General features: G+C 41.5%; 2 protein-coding genes across 3 annotated transcripts; one reads left to right on the plus strand and one right to left on the minus strand.

The window, feature by feature from the left end:
* Positions 1-3,484: 3,484 nt before the first annotated feature.
* On the plus strand, positions 3,485-13,379 carry LOC118414095 (medium-chain acyl-CoA ligase ACSF2, mitochondrial-like). 2 transcript variants are annotated; one of them, XM_035817867.1, is made up of 16 exons: positions 3,485-3,691; positions 4,220-4,412; positions 4,623-4,751; positions 5,086-5,139; positions 5,509-5,627; positions 6,005-6,170; positions 6,403-6,498; positions 6,814-6,962; positions 7,189-7,280; positions 9,559-9,635; positions 10,131-10,238; positions 11,087-11,235; positions 11,351-11,486; positions 11,998-12,108; positions 12,709-12,777; positions 13,200-13,379. In XM_035817867.1, exons 1-16 carry the CDS (start codon positions 3,546-3,548, stop codon positions 13,254-13,256), a joined length of 1,851 nt encoding a protein of 616 aa, XP_035673760.1. In that variant the 5' UTR covers positions 3,485-3,545; the 3' UTR covers positions 13,257-13,379. The 2 variants fall into 2 exon arrangements, with proteins under 2 accessions (XP_035673760.1, XP_035673761.1); XM_035817868.1 differs by having other exon boundaries at positions 3,486-3,938.
* Positions 13,380-13,404: 25 nt separating this feature from the next.
* LOC118414094 (cilia- and flagella-associated protein 206-like) lies at positions 13,405-21,027 on the minus strand. The gene is made up of 16 exons (XM_035817866.1): positions 20,935-21,027; positions 20,199-20,321; positions 19,854-19,937; positions 19,323-19,413; positions 18,880-19,068; positions 18,436-18,594; positions 18,052-18,144; positions 17,525-17,637; positions 16,901-17,020; positions 16,460-16,651; positions 15,732-15,845; positions 15,223-15,365; positions 14,996-15,095; positions 14,620-14,760; positions 14,122-14,210; positions 13,405-13,945 (listed from the first exon to the last, which is right to left on the minus strand). The coding sequence occupies exons 2-16, from the start codon at positions 20,304-20,306 to the stop codon at positions 13,801-13,803; spliced, it is 1,881 nt and encodes a 626-aa protein (XP_035673759.1). The 5' UTR covers positions 20,307-20,321; positions 20,935-21,027; the 3' UTR covers positions 13,405-13,800.
* Positions 21,028-21,523: the final 496 nt, after the last annotated feature.

Consider the following 21,523-nt stretch of genomic DNA (forward strand, 5'->3'; position numbering starts at 1 on the left):
TAAACTGTTTTACTTTGTATGCAATCAGCCATCGAGCCTATTCTTATTTTAGTTTAACAACTTCCTGCCAGACCCGGAAGATACGATTGAACCTTGTTCGAGGATTTATTTTCGTCTGTCTGGTCAGTCTGTTCATACCCTGGCGCTGAGAGTGTTTTATTGGGCTGAAACTCTGGCAGTTTAAAGTTACTTACAATTTAAATGTTCAAAATTTATGTCAAACAACAACAGCACTAGGAAATGTGGCCACTATAGACAGTTGGTCACTATAGAGAAAATGCTGATCTATTGACTAGGAGCCATACGTTACACATGATTTCAGTACACTGATCATGATTTAATCATATAAACATTGCACAGGTAAGCCAATTGTTTAGATGTACAATTAAGTTCAAATAATTCTGAAGAGAAATATTGATGAGAAAATAATCATTCTCGCCACTGTCTAACTTATAATTACGTATCAAAACTAAACGCAGATTTTCTAACTAACGCACCTTTCGCCGACTTCATCAAAGGACCGCCGGCTATCAATCAAACACGGCTGTTGATTAGACTTAAGAGTTTCAAACAGTCGTGTGCTGTGTGCCAGTTGACAGCGAACTTCATGCTACGTGATGTTTTACATTGCTTGGACCTTCTTTCCTACAGCGGTGCTTCTACAAAATATTTAGACTGTAACACTGAGTCCCACATGTTTTATAGAATAGAATTTGACGCAGAACAGCGTTTTTTGCTGGGTATTTTTCTTGAAACACGTCCGTGGGAATATCAGCGAGGCGGCGACGTAGGGATATCAGACCGTCAACAAAAGTCGCACGGCGGCTAACGGCGCAGCGAAGATACTAGCGCTATAAATAAGCACTTCAACTAAGGATGGCAACCCGTACAATATTTTTGTATACTGTTGAGCTAAGTAAAGTTTGTTGTTTGTGAGGTTTTAGTTGTCTTTGAAGCTTTGACCCGAAATATTTTAAAGTCAAACTGCTGAAGAGAAGTAAGTGACTGCTACGATTATCGTAGATATGGCCCTAAAAAAACTGATAAAAGAAGCCTTCTCAATAGTTTAAATGCAAGAGCTTCCAGGGGGGCTTCGCCCACCTGGGTCCCCCCACAGTGGCCCTGCCCCTGGACCCCGCCAGGGACATTCGGCGGCCCCCGGACCCCTGTCCGACGCTTTGAAAAAATCCTGTCGAGAAGTCTGTACGGCCTGAGTCTTCAAGTTAACGTATTGTGTGGTCCCGCTTATGAAAATTAATTAGCCTTTGTTTTCCTCTTCGCTGATTGGCTGAACCATTAATTGAATTAACTCTTCCTGCCGGCTAGACGCAGGTGCAGATGTCGGCTCTGTGGGGTGAACGTCCGAAAGGTCATGGCATGGAGAACGAAAGAAAACCAATTTCCCCTAAAAAAAGTGCTGTAATTAAGCCTTTTACAGTACTTTATTCCAAAAATTTTACTTGGATCATTTTACCAACTATCTTATGCCTATCTATACCAAATGTTACTCATACCAGGGTACAGGGGTGCCAAATATACCGTTATAAGACCGTCAACAACAGTCGCACGGAGCTAACAGCGCAGCGAAAATACCATCGCTAGCGTTTCAACTTCGGATAACAAGTTATAAGTACTGTTGAACTCAGTAACGTTAAAGTTTGTTTTTAGTTGCCTTTGACGGTTTGACCTGAAATAGTGTTACGCTAAACTCCTGAAGAGAAGTTAAGTGACTGCTGCGATTATCATAGATATGCCCCTAAGAACTGATACAATACAAAGCCTTCTGAATAGTCTAAAATGCGAGAGCCTTGGGCGGGCTTCGCTCCCCCTGGCAGGAACACTGCTATATACGGGATCATGAGGCCCCGCTTATGAATATTAATTAGCCTTTGGCCTCCTCTTCGCTGATTGGCTAGGTCTTTGATTCAATTAACTCTCCGGCTGACGCGCACAGGTGTGGCTCTGTGCGGGGTCACGGAAGGTCACGTCAGGAGGCCAAAAGAAAACAAATTTCCCCTCAGAAAAGTGCCAAAATTAATCATTTTAAAGTTGTTTATGTCAAAAATTTTACTTGAATCCTGTTACCAAGTATCTAATGCCTATCTATACCAAATTTCAGGTCATTTAATTGTAATACCAGGGTACAGGGGCCAAAAGTGTCCTTTTTTGGTCAAAAATTGGCCCAAAATCGCAAAAAATTAGCATTTTGTTGCACTGTACACCAAAAGTGTTATTGAATTTATATGAAGGGATTATCAAGGCACATCTGTGTCAAATTTCAGCTCATTCGGTTGCAATACCAAGGTACAGGAGCCAAAAGTGTCCTTTTTTGGTCAAAAATTGGTAAAAAAATCGCAAAAATAAGCATTTTGTTGTACTGTACACCAAAAGTGTTATCGAATTTATATGGGGGCATTATCAAGGCACATCTCTGTCAAATTTCAGCTCATTTGGTTGTAATACCAGGGTACAGGGGCCAAAAGTGTCCTTTTATGGTCAAAAATTGGTAAAAAAATCGCAAAAATAAGCATTTTGTTGTACTGTACACCAAAAGTGTTATCGAATTTATATGGGGGCATTATCAAGGCACATCTCTGTCAAATTTCAGCTCATTTGGTTGTAATACCAGGGTACAGGGGCCAAAATATACAGTTTTGGTCTAAAATTGACCAAAAAATCTCAATAAAATCATTTTAGAGGCAGATATGAAAAAACTGAGAAAAAATCATCAAGGTATTGGCCCATTCTACCCCTGTGCCAAATTTCAGGTCATTCGGTCCAGGAACGGCGGAGATGAATCACTTTGAAGATTTGACAGGAGAAAGAAGAAAGAAAGAAAGAAAGAAGAAACATTACGAATACAATATATTTCACCATACTATGTATGGCTGAAATATAATCAATTGTATAGGTTGAATTGTGTACGTCGTTACTCGATACCTCAGGTGAATAAGTTCTGGTTCAACTGCTTCTTCCTCTTTACGATAGTTCGCGGCTTTATCCGTTGTTTAAAAAAATAGTGTATTTAAGGATATCAAGTCGACTGCATGTTGCAAAATATGAATCTAACACCGTGCGAATACAAGATTTACCTAAATACACTGTTTTTTATACAACGGATATAGGTTACCCCCGCGTTTCAACTGTAAACTTAACTCATTATGAACACTCCATTTTCTGCCTACCGTAAAATTAAATCCCCGTGAACGTTAGCATTCCCACCTTTACAGCAGTGGCATCTATTCAGGTTTGTAACGTTAATGGCAAACATGCTATAGAGGCTATGAATGAATAAACAGTCATTGGGTTTTAACATCTAGAAAGGGAACGGGCACAGGAGACCAGAAAGTTTTTGTAGGGTTTTCTGTCAAACTTCCAATAATGTATATATGTATGTTAATACTACTACTAGTAACTACTACAGTTTAAAGGTCAAAGGTTAAAACTACATGTATAAAAGTTCTGTCCTCTCCCTCCCCTCACCTAAGGTCGACGACTTGACCAAAGTTCAATCCCTTCGGCACATTTGTACATAGCAGCTTAATATGAAAACTTGCCTGTCTGGGAAGATGTTGATGAATATTCTGCATAAAAGCGTGAGAGTCACCAATCTCCGAAGACTTAAAACTTCACTGGTTTCTTCTCGACAGCTATCCAAGTCTCTACAAGACTCTATTTCTACAAGACAAAGGTGGGGCATTTCGTATTCAGTTAGTATTCATAAACACGAAGAATTCTATCAGCTCCAGGTTTGGGAATGCGCGGTTTGGTTGAGAAGCATTTTGTCTCATTTGCTGCTTCTAGTTGCTGATTGGCTGAGCATCTAATTGATTTACACTTAGCCAGCGGGCCACCTGGACGAGCCAGGTGCATGGGGTCACGACAATTTAAAATGGTGGCCGCTACCGCAGAGCGACTACCGCAACCTGTCATGACGGGTATGTAGGCCAGACAGTAATATAATTCTATTGCTGACATCTAACATTACATCAGACATGGCGTATGATGCGATAGCGCGAAACACATGACCAGTAAAGTAACAAGGTGCCAATATACCGAAGATGAAGAGATCAGGAGCTTCTTGGACTGTCTTTTTTTTCTTTTCATGATTGTTTCTTCTGCGAATCCCAGAGGATTTCATAATTTTCATGTAAATTGGATGGAAACGTAAAATATGTAGGAACGATCTGACTGTGCTGTTGATGTTATAACGTTACAGTCTATATGGAGTGGACACTTCAGAAGCTGTCCACCTGACCCACAGCTACCGCCATGGTCTGGGCGCCGCCCCGCTCCAGGGTGTCACCATTGGGCAGAAACTCCAGCAGACCGTACAGAAGTTCCCCAATCGGGAGATGTTCGTCTTCAAGAGGGGAAACGTTCGCCGGACGTTCCAACAGTTTTTTGAAGAGGTAACGCTGTAACAAAGATGAGATTTTATGCAAATCTTAATGGTTTTTCACTGCAGAGTAATAGTATCGTTACCCCGTGTTTATATTGTCTTCGCACTAACGGTACTATGTCGACAGTCCTCAAGTTTATAGGTCTAGCTACTCTAGATTTAACCATCCAACATGGCGGCTGTGACGTCAGAACTGACAAGACTCTGTGTTCCTCTCCAGTGTGATCAGTTGGCAGCAGGGCTGGTGGCCTTGGGGCTCAAAAGAGGGGACAGGGTTGGGATGTGGGGGCCGAACACACTGGAGTGGGTATTGACGCAGTTCGCAACAGCCAGGGCTGGCTTGATCATGGTAAGCGCTGCCAAGAAATACGAGTCTTGACTCGTGCGCTATTGCATATAAACAACAAGAGCAAGCAACAGAGACTATCACATCTTCATAGTTATTTAGATATTCAAATATTTACTATCGTCTAAAACTTTTCACAGCAGAGACGAATTTGATAGCATAATTAACTAATTAAAGCACACTACTCTTCATATAACGTCATGTTAGCACAAGATTTAGTTGCGACAAGTCGCTTGATTCAAAATAGATGCTGCACAACAACGTTATATACTATTGCGCCAGAGCGTTATTCCGTTCTATTCTTTAATCTGCAAAACTGGCATTTTCTCCCCTCAAGGTGAGCATAAATCCAGCATACCAGGTCAACGAGCTGGTCCATGCGCTGAAAAAGGTAAATAAAACAGCATTGTTGACTTTGTTCTCAGTTGCGTTACTGTTTCCGTTCGTATTTTTGCAACGTTGAAACGCAGTGTCCGTCTGTTACCTAACTCCCGCCTGTACTGAAATTCACACTGAAGTCTTTTTCATCTTTTTTAATACAAGTAACGTATCTCAAAGCTCGGCATTTTCTTGCAGATTGCTGCAGATGTTTACTTTACTTTTTGTTTTGTTAATAAAGCTTTTTCTATTCATACCCTAACATGAACATGTCAGTGTGTATTAACTTTCCAAGTTCAACCTTCCAACATGGCGGACAATACTTACCTTATAGTCACGTGAGTGCAAACATCCCCTAACGCTGTGTGTCCATCTTTCTTAGGTTGGATGCCGTGCCATCATCTCAGCCTCTACCTTTAAGACTCAAGATTATTATAAGATGCTTCACCAAGCGCTCCCTGAACTGGACAGATGCAAGGCTGGGCAGCTGAAAGCGAAAGGGTATAGTCCAAATGGACGTGTGTCGTGTTTTATTTTTCCTTCTTTCAAGCAAGGCTTTTGGATGTTGTTTGTCACTAGATTCCTGATATGGTATTGTGTCGTCTACAACTATTATATATGGTCCCCTCTTGTCTACATGTATAATTGGCTTATTTGAAAACAAATAACATTGTCTCAAATATGACAGCCAAAACGGCTGAATTGCGTTCAGACATTACATTAGATTCAATTCTGTATCTGTATCTGTAATAATAGATCACGACAAGGACAAAAACAGTATTTGCGGGAAAGGACGAAGTAATACGTCTAGAGAGGGGTTTTATAGAAGGTCAGACGTCTTCGCATCCGTCTGATTCCCCTTGTGTTACCGTTTCCAGTTTGCCAATGCTTGAAACAATCATCATGCTTGGCGAGGAAAAATTTCCGGGAACTTTCTCGTTCCCGGAAGTCCAAGAAATGGGTGACCACGCCCACAGGAGGACTGTCCTGGAAATGCAGGACAAGCTGCAGTTTGATGATCCAATCAACATCCAGTTTACATCCGTAAGTTATTTTTTCAAATCAGCATCATGTTAACTCGTACATTGGCGAATTGATCCTTGAGTCAGGTCATTGTCATTACCATGCAATGCATACAGTACATCATTTTCTTTTATGAAAAAAAGAAACTCTACATAACAAACACTGAAATAGTTTAGAAGCACGTTTAGAAGACTATCTTGAAATATTTGCCAAGAAATGTTGGCTTGCTATTTGACGACGGGATGTCTCACAGGGAACCACGGGAAGACCAAAGGGTGCGACTTTAACTCATCACAACATCGTGAACAACCAATGGTTCGTCGGACGTCGGCTGGGATATCATGAAATGGTCTGAACTTTTCTGTGACATGATGTCATGGCTATTTCTGCTGACATGCTTATGATGTGTTTTTATTCATGAACACATAAAGACAATGTGGCGTTGCACTCAAGTTATAAAGACGTATTTTACCAGCGCTACATAACAAAATACATGTACAAGAAATAAATGCAAATCAATCAACATAATAGTGCGCCAAATGAATTGACTTGATTTGTGCAGAGACGTGACGGGGTAAAAGGGGAACCAAAGATAAGAATGTATTGCCCAGCCCTTTCCTTTTACAAAACACGATAGAAAAAAATCCCATACCTTTGTTGCCAGCACCACAGACTTTGCATGGCAGTACCGCTGTATCACTGTTTCGGCATGGTGTTGGCCTCCATGGCAGCAGCTGTCTTTGGTACAACGATTGTCTCTCCTTCACCCAGCTTCGAGCCAGAACCAACTTTACAGGCCATACAAGAAGAGAGGCAAGTAATAACGCTTACTAGGACATTAGAGAGTCGTTTTTCTTATTCCAATGGATGTTTGATGTTTGTTAATCGGATGATTAAATCATTCTACATTTCAAGAGAGCCTATTATCCTTTGTATTGTGGTAACTGTGTAACTGTTATCGCTATGGAGGCATACGACTATGAAGATGGTAATACACTTTCCTTTTGTTTTTCACGTTATGTTACACCATATTTTCTAGATGCACATCCATATATGGCACCCCGACTATGTTTATCGACATGCTTCATCATCCGAACTTTGACAAGTACAGGTTGACAAGTCTAAACACCGGTGAGAAGTTGGAATTCGTAATCATAGAATCCTAGAAATCACTGACAGATCAAACATATACACCAATGAGAGATTAAGATACTAAACCTCAACAACTTCGACTTCAACGAGGAACATTACATCCAGATCCAAGGCACGGCTATGGGTACAAGAGTGGCCCCATCCTACGCCAATATATTCATGGGGAACTTCGAAGAACGACATGTTTACAAAAGAACCCCAAGACCATGGATATGGTGGAGGTACATCGATGACATCTTCGCAGTCTGGACAAGATCAGAGGAAGAATTAAAGGCCTTCATCCAGGACCTTAACGAAGCCCACAGGACAACTAAGTTCACAGTGGAAACATCCAAAACCTCGATCAACTTCCTAGACGTCACCGTCATCATTTCGGAGGGGGAAATTACAACAGACCTCTACACAAAACCGACAGATAAGCACCAGTACCTACTCAGAAACTCTTCCCATCCCAAACACTGCAAGCAGGGGATTCCCTACGGTCAGTTCCTACGTCTAAGACGCATCTGCTCAAGCACACCCAGATTCAAGGAAAAGGCTGCAGAATTCCGGCAACACTTCCAGCAAAGGGGCTATGAAGAAGCCCTACTGGACGACGCCATCACGCGTGCACAAGAACGCCCCCGCGAAGACACACTGAAGGAAAAGGGGCCGACACCACCACAAGAACGTACAGTCCTGGTCACCACATACAGTCCACACCTTCCGCCACTACAAACCATCATCAGAAAATACTGGCACCTTCTGCAACTCTCCACAAGAACCAAGGACATATTCAAAGATTCACCACTGTTTGCCTATCGCCGCAACAAAAACATAAAGGATCTCCTAGTAAGAGCCCAGATTCCGAAGGAGGACAAGAACTTCCTGAAAAAATTCACTCCTTCGGGGTCCTTCCCGTGCGGAAGAAACAAGTGCTCCACTTGTACCCACATCAAGAAGATCAACTACTTCACAAGCCACCGCACGGGAGAGCGTCATCTCATCAGGAACCACATCAATTGCCAAAGCAGAAACATCGTCTATCTCATCCAATGCAAGAAATGCGGGCTACAATATGTGGGCGAGACCAAACAAACGTTGGCCAATAGACTGAACGGCCATCGATCATCCATCAACACGAAGAAGGACACTCCGGTATCAGCCCACTTCAACCTCACAGATCACAACATTGCAGACCTTGAAGTTCTTGGAATCGAAAAACTACGCTACACAGGACATGAAGACACCACAAGACAACGCCGCCTGCAACGGGAGTCCTACTGGATTCATCAACTCAGAACACTACATCCAGAGGGCCTGAACCAGGAGTCCTTAGAGATCACCAGGGTTTGAAGAGCAGCATCTCGTCGTGACCGTCACCCAATGAACACTGTTTCGGCATGGTGTTGGCCTCCATGGCAGCAGCTGTCTTTGGTACAACGATTGTCTCTCCTTCACCCAGCTTCGAGCCAGAACCAACTTTACAGGCCATACAAGAAGAGAGGCAAGTAATAACGCTTACTAGGACATTAGAGAGTCGTTTTTCTTATTCCAATGGATGTTTGATGTTTGTTAATCGGATGATTAAATCATTCTACATTTCAAGAGAGCCTATTATCCTTTGTATTGTGGTAACTGTGTAACTGTTATCGCTATGGAGGCATACGACTATGAAGATGGTAATACACTTTCCTTTTGTTTTTCACGTTATTTTACACCATATTTTCTAGATGCACATCCATATATGGCACCCCGACTATGTTTATCGACATGCTTCATCATCCGAACTTTGACAAGTACAGGTTGACAAGTCTAAACACCGGTGAGAAGTTGGAATTCGTAATCATAGAATCCTAGAAATCACTGACAGATCAAACATATACACCAATGAGAGATTAAGATATGAAACCCGGTGAGAGATTCACGTATGTGAACACAAGTGGGAGATCCATATGTATATTTGCGTTTAAGGTCAGTGGATACATTCCACATGGTAAAACCACATTATTATAATTGAAGGGTTTTGTATGCCTGAAATCAGTAGTTTCTGCATATTTGCATGTGACGTCACAGCCACTATGCTGATTGGTTGATCCTACTTGTAGACGTAGAGCAAAACCTGTAAATTTACACGTCTAGAATGTCATCTTTACATAACCTTATTTGCATAGGTCTATGCAAATTCAAATCTACCCAACAGCATGGCGGATGATACGTCATAAACGCTTGAGTGCAAGCCTCCTCTTTACTCACGTTCTGCTGTCGGTTTCCATAGGATTAATCGGAGGGTCATACTGTCCCGCAGAACTCATGAAACAAGTGGTGTCCCAAATGCACTGCCCTGAGATCTGTGTAAGTAAAGTTGATTGTCAAAAGATCCTTCCCAATTTTTGAGATTGCTAATTCGCCAATACCAGATGCACGGTATAATAGCTTAAATAGCCTAATAGCAAACATTCGCGTTATGTACTTTGTATCACTAGCTTTGATAAGTATTATGTGAACATGACAGTTTTTGTAATAGTTGCCAAATCCTAAATAATTCATATGAACAGATCAGTGGTATTCAATTGCTGTCCACCGAATCTTTTGATCTGCTCCATTTTCTCGTTTTCTTATGGTGTCTATATGCGACGGCACAGTCACAATACTGTTTGAACGAACCCTTAAGAATCAGGTGTAATCTTCGATGTGTAACAATAATGTCAAATTAGGTAACTGATGGAAATGAAAGATTTCCTGGCAATTTCCAGGTGTAATCATTCATCATGGCGAACAACACCTACATCATAGCGATCTGAGTACAAACACCTACTTTGCTTGTCAACTCGTTGTTTTTGTTTTCAGATTCCTTACGGCACCACTGAGAACGGCCCCCTCACTTTCTTGGGGCACAAGTGTGACAATCTGGAGAGGAAATGCAACACCATAGGACAACCTTTACCTCACGTAGAGGTAGGAGATTTCTTATTCTAAAGTCGCTGTGTAAGCCACACCCATAACTTGCTTTTCAGATGGAGAGTATCATGTGAGTACTCTGGAGAGCACCATTTCAGCACTCTAGAGAGCACCAATTCAGCACTCTGGAGAGCACCATTTCAGCACTCTAGAGAGCACCAATTCAGCACTCTGGAGAGCACCATTTCAGCACTCTGGAGAGCACCATTTCAGCACTCTGGAGAGCACCATTTCAGCACTCTAGAGAGCACCAATTCAGCACTCTGGAGAGCACCATTTCAACACTCTGGAGAGCACCATTTCAGCACTCCGGAGAGCACCATTTCAGTGCTCTGGAGAGCACAATTTCAGTGCTCTGGAGAGCACAATTTCAGCACTCTGGAGAGCACCATTTCAGCACTCGGGAGAGCACCAATTCAGCACTCTGGAGAGCACCATTTCAGCACTCTGGAGAGCACCATTTCAGCACTCCGGAGAGCACCAATTCAGCACTCTGGAGAGCACCATTTCAACACTCTGGAGAGCACCATTTCAGCACTCTGGAGAGTACCATTTCAGCACTCTCGAGAGTAACATTTCAACACTCTAGAGATTACCATACCAGCAGCACATTGTTGTTGTTGCTATTTTTGCCAACCCGAAACGTGATGGCCCTTAGCATGTTTGAGAAGTGAAGAGTGCATGGGGCGTAGATACCGTCCTTGTTGTACACTACGTTTAGCAGTAACGTTACCTTCGTTTTCCCATGTTGTCTCGAAAATGGTTTCAACATGTGTTTTAAAGTATAGCTAAGTGCATCAACTCATCATTTCTTCAGTACATAATTTTGTGTGTGTGTGTTGCAGGTAAAAATCGTGAACATCAATGGAGAGATAACGCCTGTGAATGTGCCCGGCGAACTGTGGACACGAGGTCATGGGACCATGCACGGTTATTGGGGCGACCGTGACAAAACTACTGAAGTCATTGGGCCTGACAGGTGGTACAGAACCGGGTACGTTTGTTTTTATTAACATCTTCACTGGCGATTTCTCAAATACTAATTGTCTGGAGAATAAAGAGTTTGATCATCCAAGCATGTGACTCAAGTAAATATGGATGTGTTGTAGAGACGTAGCTGTGTTGGACGAGCAGGGCTACGGGCGGATTGTGGGGAGAATTAAGGACATCAGGGGAGGAGAGAACATATACCCCAGGGAGATAGAGGAGTTTCTGCACACACATCCCAAGGTGAAGGATGTACAGGTTAGTGATACAGAAGTGAGTGGAAATCATTCAGACTGTGGAGGTACCCCCTGTAGTATCCAATGACCCTGTTATATCCCTGAATGTGCAAAGACAGGAGCACATCTTGGAATATTCTAGTGTGTTTCAGTCACGTTTTGGAATACATCGTGTTCATCAATAAACTTACCATTCCTTGCTCATGCACGTTTTGAAATGGTAAAGACCCAGCTAACTGATGGCCCTAAGTACGCCTTAGTGGCAGATCAAAGTTACTGAGCAACTGTCAAGTTTGAAGGAAACTGTAGCTAAAAACTCAACAATGTCGTTTTAGAAAGTACAGAGAGAACTTTTTTATGATGTTATAGTTGAACACAAAAATGTCGCTGCACGTTACAGTTACACATTAACGTTACATCTTGGCCAATGTAATAATTCATTATGGCAATAAGGTTACAGATAAGGGGATAGATTTTAACAAAGTGTATGTATTGATAGTAAATTATGAGTTATGTTTTCACAAATGCCACAGGTGATTGGAGTACCAGACGAGAGGATGGGGGAGGAAGTTTGTGCTTGGATCAAACTGAAGGAGGGAGAAAATATGGTCGAGAATGATGTCAAAACATTCTGCAAAGGACAGGTGGAATTTTGTCATACACTTTGCACCTTAAGGGGGTGGGATGTCTTTTATACTTGGTACTACATACCAGAACTATTAAACCATTGTGGGTACATCACAGCATCTACTATAATGCATTAAGTTAACAGGGGTTTTATTTCGCAGCAGCGGAAAATATGGAGTGTTCAGTTATTTTGAGTTTGCGGTAGAGTCATATACTGTTGTCGCATACTGTAGTGGAAAAATGTTTGCTGTGGCCTTGAGTTTGCGGTGAAGCGGCCAATGTGAAAACTGAATTTCAGAGCACTGTGAACATTTCTGTATTTACAGTTTCCCCCAAACCTGAAGACAAATAAGTGGCTATCTTTAGTGGACCAGGTAATAAAAGCCGCTGAATAAAGCTCTGCTTGCAATGTTTAAAAATTACACAAGGCAACACTGTGTTGTCGAATATAAATTTTTCAATGTCCCAAAACACAGCCAGCAACCCCAGAAAATGGGAGACTAGTATCCACATTTTGGGTGTTCAGTTTCAGAATATGGATGATTTTGCCCATTTCACTTTTGCTACTGTCTTTTTTAGTATGTGAAAATGCCCAATGCCTGTTTCACCTTTTTCAGATTTCACATTTTAAGATCCCTCGCTACATCAGATTTGTAGAAGAATTCCCACTGACAGTAACCGGAAAGGTGACATTTTCATCCTTTTTTCTGTTAAAGTAGTCTGAAAAATGTTCTATTGAATTTAATTTTTGTTGTGTGACTAATTCTATGACATACTGTTACATTAGCCTATAATTGTTGAAGGGGGTTAATGCATGCTTAGAGTATTCTTTTACTACCATGGACAACATGCTACTCGTGAAAAATAGCCTACTTCTAACTCTGAAGCATGTTCCATCATTCTAAGTTATGATTTCTATAAAACTGAGACATGAGTGTCTAAAATTGGAGGAACTGACAAGAAGTTCAGATTTGTTGCACGGTGTATTTTTGGAGTGGAATTTAAATTGTTTTGTATGTTAGACATTTAGGTGTTGAACAGAATGCATTTTGTTGTGTGTATAACATTTTGTTGCAGAACATAATTCTATTGTATGCCACCTATTTAGGTGCAGAAGTACAAGATGCGGGAACAGATGGTCAAGGAGCTTGGTCTGCAGAGATAAAGATTTGAAAACAACATCTGCATTTTCAAAAGCAACAAAACCCGCTGGTGACACTACTGTCCATAGTTTTCCCTGATATTGTTGTATAAAGAGTTTTGGAAAGAACGTTGAGGCCAAATAGGAAAAAAAAACATCGTTGTCCACAAAATCACAGTACTTTGTTCTTTTATTTGTACAACGTTTTACTATTGGACAAACTATGTACCACTAATCATTAAGAGCACAGCAGACCATAGAAAATAACATTTGCATATCACACACTTTATAATATCTACAGATCATAAAACTCACAGGCACATGACGATGACTCTTTTTGCCATATAATCTGATTGAATCCCACAGTAAATATACACCACTGTATACATATATTTGTGTAGATTTGTTTCCATAAAGAGACATCCAAGCTGTGTTATGCTAGCTTCACAAAGTTCCGACTATAACTGACTGATTGTAATGAACAACAGATGATTCCGTCATAACAGACAGTTGATCCACAAGGTGATTAATTAAGAAGCTTGTTTTTCTAGTCATTTGACTTTGACCTTTACATGTCCTCATCCACGTCCCTGGTGAGGTCGACCTTGACCATTTCTGTGGGCTTGACTCCGCCCCCTCGCAGGCCGGCCAGGTACACCTGTGGTTTGGGCACGTTGGTGCCGTCCTCTGTCTTGGTCTGGGAGCCTTGGTCCCTGGTGAGAAGAGACATGTGGGTTAAAATAAGTGACAATGGTAAAGGAAGTGATACTGAAATTTGACTTTAGATTTCAAAGTCACATGTTAGAAGCCTTATTACTCGGTTTCACTGGATATACTTGTGGATAGATGTAACAGAAGTATCATATTGTAAAGGGATGTGTTTACTGACTTGGGCAGGTAGACTTGAGTGACGTTGTCTCTTCTCATGTTGCTCAGGTTGGTCTGCTGGGAGTGGGTCACCTTCTTCCGCAGGTTAGCCTGGAACAATGAATCCAACAATTTCAGACAATATCACAACGCTGTCATATGTTTCTTCATTTGGAACTAATATTTCTGGTGTCATGAATTTGCAGAGGAGAGAGAACTGCAAAAGTGTCAAGATTTACTGTATTAGTAGTAAGCGTATTTTCTGAATATTTGCAAGTCAGTCATAATAGCATTGTCTTTTATTTTATATGATATTACTCCTTCACAAATGTTATTGTACTGTTCGTTGTTTATGTTATTTTCATGTGAGGGAGGTTAATTGTAGAGGACGCTCTGGACCTGCTATGCCCTCCCCACTTTGTGATGAATTCAAATAACCATACTCAGAACCTCTGCCCTGAGGCATTGCCAAAAACTGGTTCTTATGCCATAATCTTGGAGGAGGCAACAGTGACGGTACCAGTTTGATGGCCTTCCTGCGTAGCTCCCACTCGTTCCACTCGTACGACTTGACGATGTTGGACTCCATGAAGTGCGTGTCCGTCTGTGTGCCGCTGTCACACTTCGTTACCGGCTTCTCAATCATTCTGCCCTGGTCTCCCTGGAAACACAGAAATAAATCTGGTCACGCTTTTCTCTTAGAACTCAAGAAAATACGGTAAAAGAACTAAATATAAATCTTGCCTTTTTTTCCCCAGTTTTTGTTATGACCTATCTACTGTAATTTTTAAGCTCTGCAAAGTTGTGTATCTACAAACAAACATACGAACACACAGATCCAAACGCATAATTGTCTTTGAGGAGGCATAAAAAACAAGTTGAAGGAGATTACAAACCTGTGCATAAGGAGTGATGGTGGCAAACTGTTGGTGGAGTTCCAGTAGTTGGATCAACTCTGGGGACTTCTTGGCACACTCTGCCACCTGTAGGATAAAACTGCAGGAAAAAGGTGACATGTAAGCTGATATAGCACAAAATACTGTCATCTTTGCCTTAACTCCTAAAATGTACTCTTTAAAGGTTAGAAGTTAATTTCATCCTTCTGAGATGGTAACAAACTTACATGTCAGGATCCTTGGCAAACTCCAGAGCAGCCTGTTTGGAGGTGAAGACGTAGTAGTTCTCGCGATAGTGAAGAACACCGATCTCCGGGTTGCCTGGCAACAGCAGACGGTCGTTGGCAACCAGCGTGAAACCACAGTACCCCTGCAACAGGTGGATGAGATTTTGTCAGTAAAAGGAAATCTGAAATTTAACTCATCAGTATATCTAGAGAGAGGAAATTTTCACCTAGGCAGCACAGTTTCCCCTGATCTGAAGTCACATGCTACTTTCTATAATTCATCAAGTCATGAGCTTGACATCTGCAGTGTTTGACAGGATCATTGGAGGATGCTGTAAAGATAATACACACACTTTCATTGATGTAACAAAGGTGAAAAAAAAGTCTTGTTCTTGCTCTCAATTGAATCACTTTACTTGTTCCTTGGGCTAAGACCTATCTACACCCAAAATGCTATATCAATAGATGAAGCAAATATTGTAAGTGACAAACAGGGTTATAAGTCTTACCCTATACTGGAGTGGCAGCTTCTCAAAGTTCTTGGTTGTCTCTGGGAAGAGGAACTCGATACCCTCCCTGATTCTGAACTCAGACGGGTCCACTCTGAACTCCATACCAGTGGTCTGGAAGTGGAGACATTCAAAATATAATCATTACAATTGGACCAGCATGTTCAACAAATGGATCCATCTTTAATGCATTAGAGCAAATATAATGGGATCAAATATGAAACCCATCTTAAATGTGTATTATCTAGATGCCTCAATGCATACCTATATCAGTATATACATTGTATATACAGGGCTCGAAATACTGGGTGCATGTGCACCCAGGTGCACCCAAAATTGGAGCTGTGCACCCAATTATTTTCTGTGGGTGCACAGGGGGCACCCAACTATTATCTTGGCTTTATGTATGTAAAGATATCAAAGTATACTAGTATACATCATATATTTCCCATACACCCATATTTCATATACACCCATAATATTCTTAACATCTGGGTGTTAGATAATAAAAATGTCTGTCATGGTACTTGTTTAAGAATTGATAGCATGTAACTAAGTTTTGTTATTAGATTTTTCTGACATTCTACTTAAATTTAAGTGGGGCACCCAAAATTGTTTTGCTTGAGTACTAACTGCTTTTTGGCATATCTTATTACCTGGATGTCTAACCTACATCGACGTATCATAGGATGATATACCTTAAAGATGGGTTTAGAGACAGGTCTCACCTCTCGGATCCTCTGCTCGTCACCTCTGACCTCCACGTCTCCCAGGAAGGGCGCCAGGACCTCCTCTGTGAACATCTCGCGGTGAGTCTTGGTGAAGGGCTCCAGGCTGGCCAGGATGTTACTGAGCACGCTCAGTAGGACCATCTCGTCCTGGAAGCCGCTCCACAGGTGGGCCAGCGCGATGAACTGGGGCTGCAGGGCAGCGGGGTCAGAGGTCAAATTACTCAGAGCACTGGCGGAGGAAGCTTTCCGAATTGGCATAATTGGCATTGACGTCTTGATATAGAACACTGTAAACTTGGTACAGTACATGACTTCGCTCCAATGCCTACTTGGAGGGAAGAAATAACAGCCAAGCTTCAAATTGTTTAACGATATAGAAGTTTTTGGCGACACCACTTGGGGTGGAGCCCACAGTGCCTTCATGAGAAAGTGACTTACATAGACATGAGAGGTGGGGACAGCAGTCTTGGAGCGCACTGTGTCCTTCAACTGTTCCATCCGGGTAGCCAGCTGGGACTCCAGAAGTTCCACTTGCTGGGCACAGCCAATCACATCATTCTGTGTGGGACAGAGTAGATCAACATCAGTAGTAATCATTTGCCAGTCTTGCATAACTATGGATAGTACATAACTACGTATATTCTATTGTTGAGTAAGTTTTCCTCACTAGAATACAGATTAACATTACACTGTCTACTAAGTGTACGCATCAAAACTATACTTACATTTTTCAATGAAGCTGAGGTCATACATTCAATCATGTGCTTTGCAACAATTACAAATTGTACAAAGCTGTGCAAGACAGGTGTAGTTGTCTCCACATCCACAAGTATAACAGTTACTGCAACTCAGGCTGGCCTCAGCTAAAGTCATAGTCATTTGTCAGACTGACAGCCAAGGGAATGGATGAGACAACCAAATTTCCTTTCTTGATAACTTGTATATAGGACAGTACAACAGTACAGTTTCTGACTAACTGTTAACCAACACTGGAAACATTTATGTTCCGCTATTTATAAGAAACTTCCATGTTAGAGGTTTGTAGAAAAGACAGGGCTGTACCAGTAGAATCCTGAGGAAGGCCTCGTGCTGCCGACTGTTGATGAGAGACTCCTTCAGCAGCTGTAGGGAGGGGCCCTCCAGGGTGGGGTCAGCCTGCATCTTCTCTATCAGAGCTATATCACAGGAAAAGCACAGGAGAAATCAGTTTCTGATGACAAATTTACAGTGTACAGACAAATGAAGCTATGAATTTCATTGTTGCACCTCTTAAATGCCTACTGCTACATAGTTCAGCAAGTTTCCTTTCTGTTTCTGTAATAGGGTATATTTTTACAGGGAAGGATTGCTAACATTGTAACATGCTTGAGGCACCTCCTTGAACACAGGACTCCCATTTGACATCCGTATCAAAATATGGTACTAACAGGATATACTTATACATATATTTCACCCAGCTTTCAATTACACATTCATGTGACACTTGCTGGGTTGAAGTCAGCTATGATTCAAAACTGATAGGAATCAGTATATATCTGTATGAATCAGGAACATGCTGAAAATCTCTGCTTTATCGTTAGAACACAGACCCGTGTATTTGTGAGCCATCCGTGTGGTGATCTGGATCTCTGCATCCACATTCTGTGTGGTCGCTGGGACGGCTTCATTCAGGATGGCAGGCACTGGGGGAAACGTACAATTACAGGTCAAAACTCACCAAGAGAACCACTTGTGGGATCAATAAAATCTGGTCTATGTCAACTATTATCAGCTCTGAACAATGATATAATAATGCAATGAAACCAATCCTCCTTGTTTGGTTTGTAATGAAGTTAACTTTAGTTGCTGTTAATATGATCATGTTACCAATCACACCAGCCAATATCACACAGTTAGGGGAGGCTATGTTCTTGCCTCCTACACATGATTAGGATGTTGAAGATGAAAAATCAACATCACAAAGACAAGCTTACAATCATCGATGCCCTCTCCGCCCTTGCCACACTCCTTGTTGAAGAGCCGGATCCCGGTAACGATAAGAGTCAGCTCCTTCAGCTGGCGCTCCTTGTCTCTCTTCACCAGCGACATGAACGTACCCAGCTCTGTCTGGGGGAACACACTCTGCAGGGCAGCTGGAAAACATTTAAAATTCCCATTTATACAAATTATGTGATTTACGTCAATCAATACATGTACATAAAGTCTTCATAGGATATTTGCACAAATGGGAACATGCCAGAATAAAGAGACTCTGTGATTGCTTTATTCTAACCAACGTTTTGGTGATCGTCTGTCACCTTCTTCAGGGCAATGCATTCTGACTGGTTCATATTGTACTGCAGGACAGGTGTCGCTGATCACAGTCACAGTTCAGATGAAGTCCCCCAAAAAAACTATTCACGGATGGTAGAACACACCTGTTGCCTCTCTGACAACAGCGATATCTGTTGGAGATCCCAAGCCTGAGCGGAGCAGCACAGCGGACACAATCTTGCGGTACAGACTCTCCAGCTCCTCCCGCGTACGTGCACGGCTGTCCGTGATGTCACGCACCACGGGCTGCAGACGCTGCTCCAGCACCCTGCGATGCTCCTCCAGGAAATCAGCTATGAAACACAATAAGATGTTACAACTTTTCTTCTGGATAGAGATGGAAGAACTTGATGATGACTGATACAGTTTAGGTATCTACTGTAAGATTAGAAATTTGCTCATGCTCTGAGTCTGAAAAAATTCCATGTACCCAATTATGTATTCCACTGATGCCTGATAATATGAGGCTCTGAATGGGAAATACCCACGTATGCATATAAGCTGGATACACAGGATTTTCTGCCAACCCTGAGTACTCCTTCCTTACCTCTGGTGGTGTAGTTCATGTCAAAGTACACCTGCATCTTGACTGTGTCCAGTGCAGGGGAACGGGTGTCCAGTAGTCGTTCCACACAGATCTACAGTGAAGGCAGGTAGTATAATTAATAAGTATAAACCAGTTTGTGGTTACCGTGCATGTGTAGCAAGATGCATTGTAGTCCAGCAGCATAACTTGAAAAATCAGACTAATTATGCAGATTACTGATTTTACAGTAGTACAGTAACAGCATTACTATGACTATCGCGTCGGACCCGGGCAGCCAACCTCCAAAAACCAACCACCCAACCGATTCAGCCAAAATGCCTGACAGGCTAGGCGTTTAGCATGGTCGGTTGGCGGTGCTTGAACCCCACTGTTACACAATACAATGAAATAAAATAACGTTAGTACAATAGAATTTTGATCAAAAACAGTTTGAGCACTGCTTGTATTAACTTCTACCAGCTGTGCCCTTGTGTTTGCAGCACCCGTGCAAAGGATACAGCAAAGAGGGTTAATGTAGACGTGAAGACTAACCTTGATAAGCTTCTGCACATCATCCTTGGTTAAAGTTCTGTCTACATTGAATTCATTGTTTGGGTCCAAAACCACTGCTTTCACCTGGAAAAAGAGCAAGAATTATTTGTGAGAAGTATGAAAAATGTACAATCCAATATATCTGATTCTCTGGTTATTTCCATTGGGTTTAGATTATCTTGAATCTGGGAATGTGTGGCATAAATGGCTGATGACATACAGTGAAGCAAAAAGCAAAGTTAACATAATATAAAAATGTTGTCAAGAGCCTGCTATGGGTCAGGGTTAACTATGACTATGAGCACGTTGGCCAGGGTGTTACCATCCTCACATACATGAACCTACCATAAAAGCCACCAACGTCTCCGAGACTGCCTGTCCCTTACTGGCGCACTCCTGGGCTATCTCTCGGATGATGTTCTTAATGACACTCTCTGCCTGTGCTCGAGACATGGTGTCTCCTCTTATCTGTAACAGAAGAGATGAAACATTTTAATTTTTTAAATAACATATGGAACGGCTTGTAACACGTTACTTTATTTGCTTATAAATATCATAACTGTATAGGGAAACTGTATAGTCTTCAGCACAAAGACTGGTCATTACTGTGTCATTATGCAATAAAATTCCCGAGAAAGGAACAAAATTTAGTCTAGATGAGCAGCAATATATAGCATATTTACTTGGGGCACAACATCATGGGGAGGGGGGCATAACAAATTTTAACGAAAAAGTCTGTGCATGCTATTTTGCAAGACTTGTTAAAGCAAAAAGAGTGGCCGAATGTAACTTGGGATGAGATAGAAAAGTTGTACATAAGCTGCTGTGTTTTTCTAAGCTACAACTTTAAGTAGAATTTCTTCTTGATCATATTAAAGTTAATAGATGAATCGTATGTTTTCGTCACCACGAGTTTTGCATCTGAGTTGTTGTGATTCCGGTCACGATGATTCTTGTGACGTTACTCAGCATTACACACATTTAAGTCCAAAAATCCAAAGCAATATCTAACCTCAACTCATGACTTTAACACACAGAGATGTAAACATACAAAACTGACCTAAAAACACGAAAATCTCACCTAAAATTGGAGAATCTCTCGTAAAAACGCCGTAACCACCGGGTGTTTATGCGGCGGACATGGAAACTGATTTGCAAGGCCCTGATTGGTCCAATTTGACCCATGACGTCTTTCATCTCGTGCCCAGGACTACGTACAAACAGCTCTGGGCACGAGTCGGGATGACAACAGGTGGGCGGAACTCGAGTGGGCGTTTAAACTTCGTCTGGAAACTACGTAAAGGGGAACTACCCCCCAAAACACATGGGCACCATTCTGTGACAATCCACGGGCAGACGTCTTCCAAGGACGATTAAGTCCTTCCAAAGGGAACATAGTGCACTGTTCCAAACTAAACTGCCAGCATATGTAACTGACATGAACGGTCCTAAACCTGACATAAACCTAATCCCTAAGTAGTTTGGATGTACTGATCTATATATATATATATATATATATATATATATATATATATATATATATATATATATATATATATATATATATATATATATATATATATATATATATATATATATATATATATATATATATATATATATATATATATAGATAGAGATATATATATATATATATATATATATATATA

The sequence above is a fragment of the Branchiostoma floridae genome, chromosome 4 (genome assembly GCF_000003815.2).
Source record: "Branchiostoma floridae strain S238N-H82 chromosome 4, Bfl_VNyyK, whole genome shotgun sequence".
In the NCBI taxonomy this organism is placed as follows: domain Eukaryota; kingdom Metazoa; phylum Chordata; class Leptocardii; order Amphioxiformes; family Branchiostomatidae; genus Branchiostoma; species Branchiostoma floridae.